We start from the raw sequence: 2,465 nt of genomic DNA on the forward strand, positions 1-2,465 counted from the left end.
CACCGCCCGTGGTGGCCCCAGGGGACAGCCCCTGCCCTCACCGCTTCTTGGTCTCCGGGGGAATGATGGCCTCGGCCAGGAGGTTCTTGTAGAGGTCCGACTTGAGGAAGCGTGGGTAGGAGTCCTGGGCGAGCAGAGAGGTCAGGATCCTGCCCAGCCCTGCACTGCCCAGCCCCGCCCTCACCCACCTTCTTCATCAGCATGTAGATGTGCATCTGGGCATCGTCCATCACGTAGCGATGGGGCGTCTTGATGCCCTCCAGGGTTCTCTCCATCGTCTTGCTGTCGATGTTCACCCAGCGCGTGGCCCCGGGCGCCAGGAACTGCCTGGGCAGTCACGGGCGGTGCTGAGCCCGGCCCTGCCCTGGGTCAGGGCACTGTGCTGGGCTGACCAGCCCCAAACCTTCCTCCCGACCCCACTGGCACTCACTGGTAGATGGAGTCCACGATCTCGGCGATGCGGGACTGCTCCCCGTAGCGCAGCTCCTCACACGCCTCCCAGAAGCTCAGGTTCTCAGCTGGGAGGGACACGGTGTGGGAATGGGGAGCTGGGCACCCTTCAGGGGCAACCCCAAAGGCCACCATGGCTGGGCATGTGCCCCCGTGGGACAGGGAGAGCCAGCTGGGGCAGGGAAACTGGGAAATTCGGGCAGATTAGGGAGGTACTGGGATGTGGTGGGGCTGAGGAATGGCAGGACACAGTAATGGGTGGGTTGGTGGTGTTGGGATTGGGCAGTGGATTGGGCACTAGTGGGACATGGTGGGTTTGTGGTCCGTGGGGACATGATGGGGATGGGCACCCTGACAGGGACCCAGCCATGGCAGTAATGGGTCAGAGTGGTGGGTCTGGGGTGCCAAGACTGAGGTGTTTCAGGGCTGGGGCTGGGCCCCCTCACCACTGAACTCCTTCTTGAGGAATTCCAGGAGCTGTGTCCGGCCCAGGGGGTCGTTGATGAGCTCACTGAAGTTGAAGCCCCAGCGCTCCACGCGCAGCTTTGTGGGGGTTGTCACTCTGTGGGTGACAGCGGCATTGGGGCTGGCAGCCCATGGCAGCCTGCATGACCCCACAGCCCCCACAACCCTGCAGACTGGGGTTCAGGGGGGCTGGGGCACTTACGTGGGGGCATTCATGGCCCAGTACGTGGTGTCATCCGTGATCCAGGGATTGCTGGGCAGGCAGCCAGACATGATGGGGTCGTGGGGCACATACTGCTCGTTGAACTTGATGTACCTGCCAGGAGTGGTGGCTGGAGGAGACCAGGGCCACCAACCCCAGCCACCGTGGGGACATGATGGGGATGTGGTGGGGATGTGCAGGAGCTGTGCAGAGCCTCAGCCCCACTCCCTGCTGAGGGCTGGGGTGCAGTGGTGCCAGCACCAGCTGCTGGGATGTGGGTGCCCCTGTCACCCTGACAGGGACCCAGCCATGGTTGGGGCAGCTGCTGCCACTCACCCCTCAAGGCAGATGGAGGATTTCACCCTGGTCCTGGCCATGGCCTTCCTGCAGTACTCGATCTGGGGCCAGGCGCAGGGGAGATGTTGGGGTGCCCGGCAGCTCGTGCCCCCCAGAGCTGCCCCCACCCTTCGCCCCACTCACCTCTCGCTTGTAGTAATCCATGTTCTTGGTCTGCAAGAGACGCACGGGGCTGGGTGAGGACAGGGTGGGACTGGGACACTGTCCTGCCCCACCGCCCTGGACAATCCAGGCACCCAGTCCCCCACCCCGGGACTCTGTATCCCATCCCTGTGGCCCCCAGCCTCACTCCCCCAGCCCTGCTGGGGCCAGCACAGCCCATGGAATGAGCCCTGCCTTCCCCCCTCCACACCCCAGTGTGACAGCAGCCCCGGGTCAGCGGCACTTACGTGGGCAGAGGACACGGCACACGTGCAGAGAAGAGAAAGTGGGTGGTTAGTGAGGGCAGCCTGGGGGTGCTGGGGCAGCATTAGTGGGGTGACAACACTGGGAAGGGCTTGGTGGCTGCTGCTGGCACCCCAGGGCGCCAGGGCTCCCTGCAGCACAGCTGCCCGGCAGGGATCAGAGGTGCTGGCACGGAGGGGCGCCGGTGCAAGGACAGACACACGGAGCCTCCATGCTCGGGGTGGGGGGCACACGGGTGTTAGCAGAGCTGGGGCTCACCCGTCACCCCAAGATGTGGGCACAGCCCGGGGTGAGCTGGATGGGCACCCACCGGGGCAGCTCTTCACCCCAGCACAGGCACCGGGTGTGCTCTGTGCCCTCTGCCTGCCTGGACACCCCCACTCACCAGCTGGACACGGGTGGTGTGGCAGTTCCTGCGCTCGGGACCCTGCTCCAGCACGTTAGGGGCTCCTGGCTGCAAGGACAGCACCGTGCTGGGGGCTGGGGCATCCCCTGCACCTCAGCCCCGCTGCTCGGGCCGGGGCCGTGCGTGGTGCCAGGGCTACACCCCCAGCCCGACCCCCGCGCCCCGCGCTCACCGGGGGCC

At 65.9% G+C, this 2,465-nt stretch overlaps 1 protein-coding gene across 1 annotated transcript in view; it reads right to left on the bottom strand.

The window, feature by feature from the left end:
- Positions 1 to 37: 37 nt before the first annotated feature.
- RGS11 (regulator of G protein signaling 11) overlaps positions 38 to 2,465 on the bottom strand; it is a 6,240-nt gene continuing 3,812 nt past the window's right edge. Inside the window, exons 2-9 of the mRNA XM_014308747.1 lie at positions 2,265 to 2,333; positions 1,598 to 1,627; positions 1,454 to 1,515; positions 1,118 to 1,231; positions 897 to 1,012; positions 431 to 518; positions 189 to 327; positions 38 to 124 (exon numbers count right to left, since the gene is read on the bottom strand). Coding sequence (XP_014164222.1) covers positions 38 to 124; positions 189 to 327; positions 431 to 518; positions 897 to 1,012; positions 1,118 to 1,231; positions 1,454 to 1,515; positions 1,598 to 1,627; positions 2,265 to 2,333 — 705 coding nt within the window. The remainder of the gene's footprint in view (positions 125 to 188; positions 328 to 430; positions 519 to 896; positions 1,013 to 1,117; positions 1,232 to 1,453; positions 1,516 to 1,597; positions 1,628 to 2,264; positions 2,334 to 2,465) is intronic.

This window comes from Geospiza fortis, unplaced genomic scaffold (assembly GCF_000277835.1).
Source record: "Geospiza fortis unplaced genomic scaffold, GeoFor_1.0 scaffold114, whole genome shotgun sequence".
Taxonomy (NCBI): Eukaryota; Metazoa; Chordata; class Aves; order Passeriformes; family Thraupidae; genus Geospiza; species Geospiza fortis.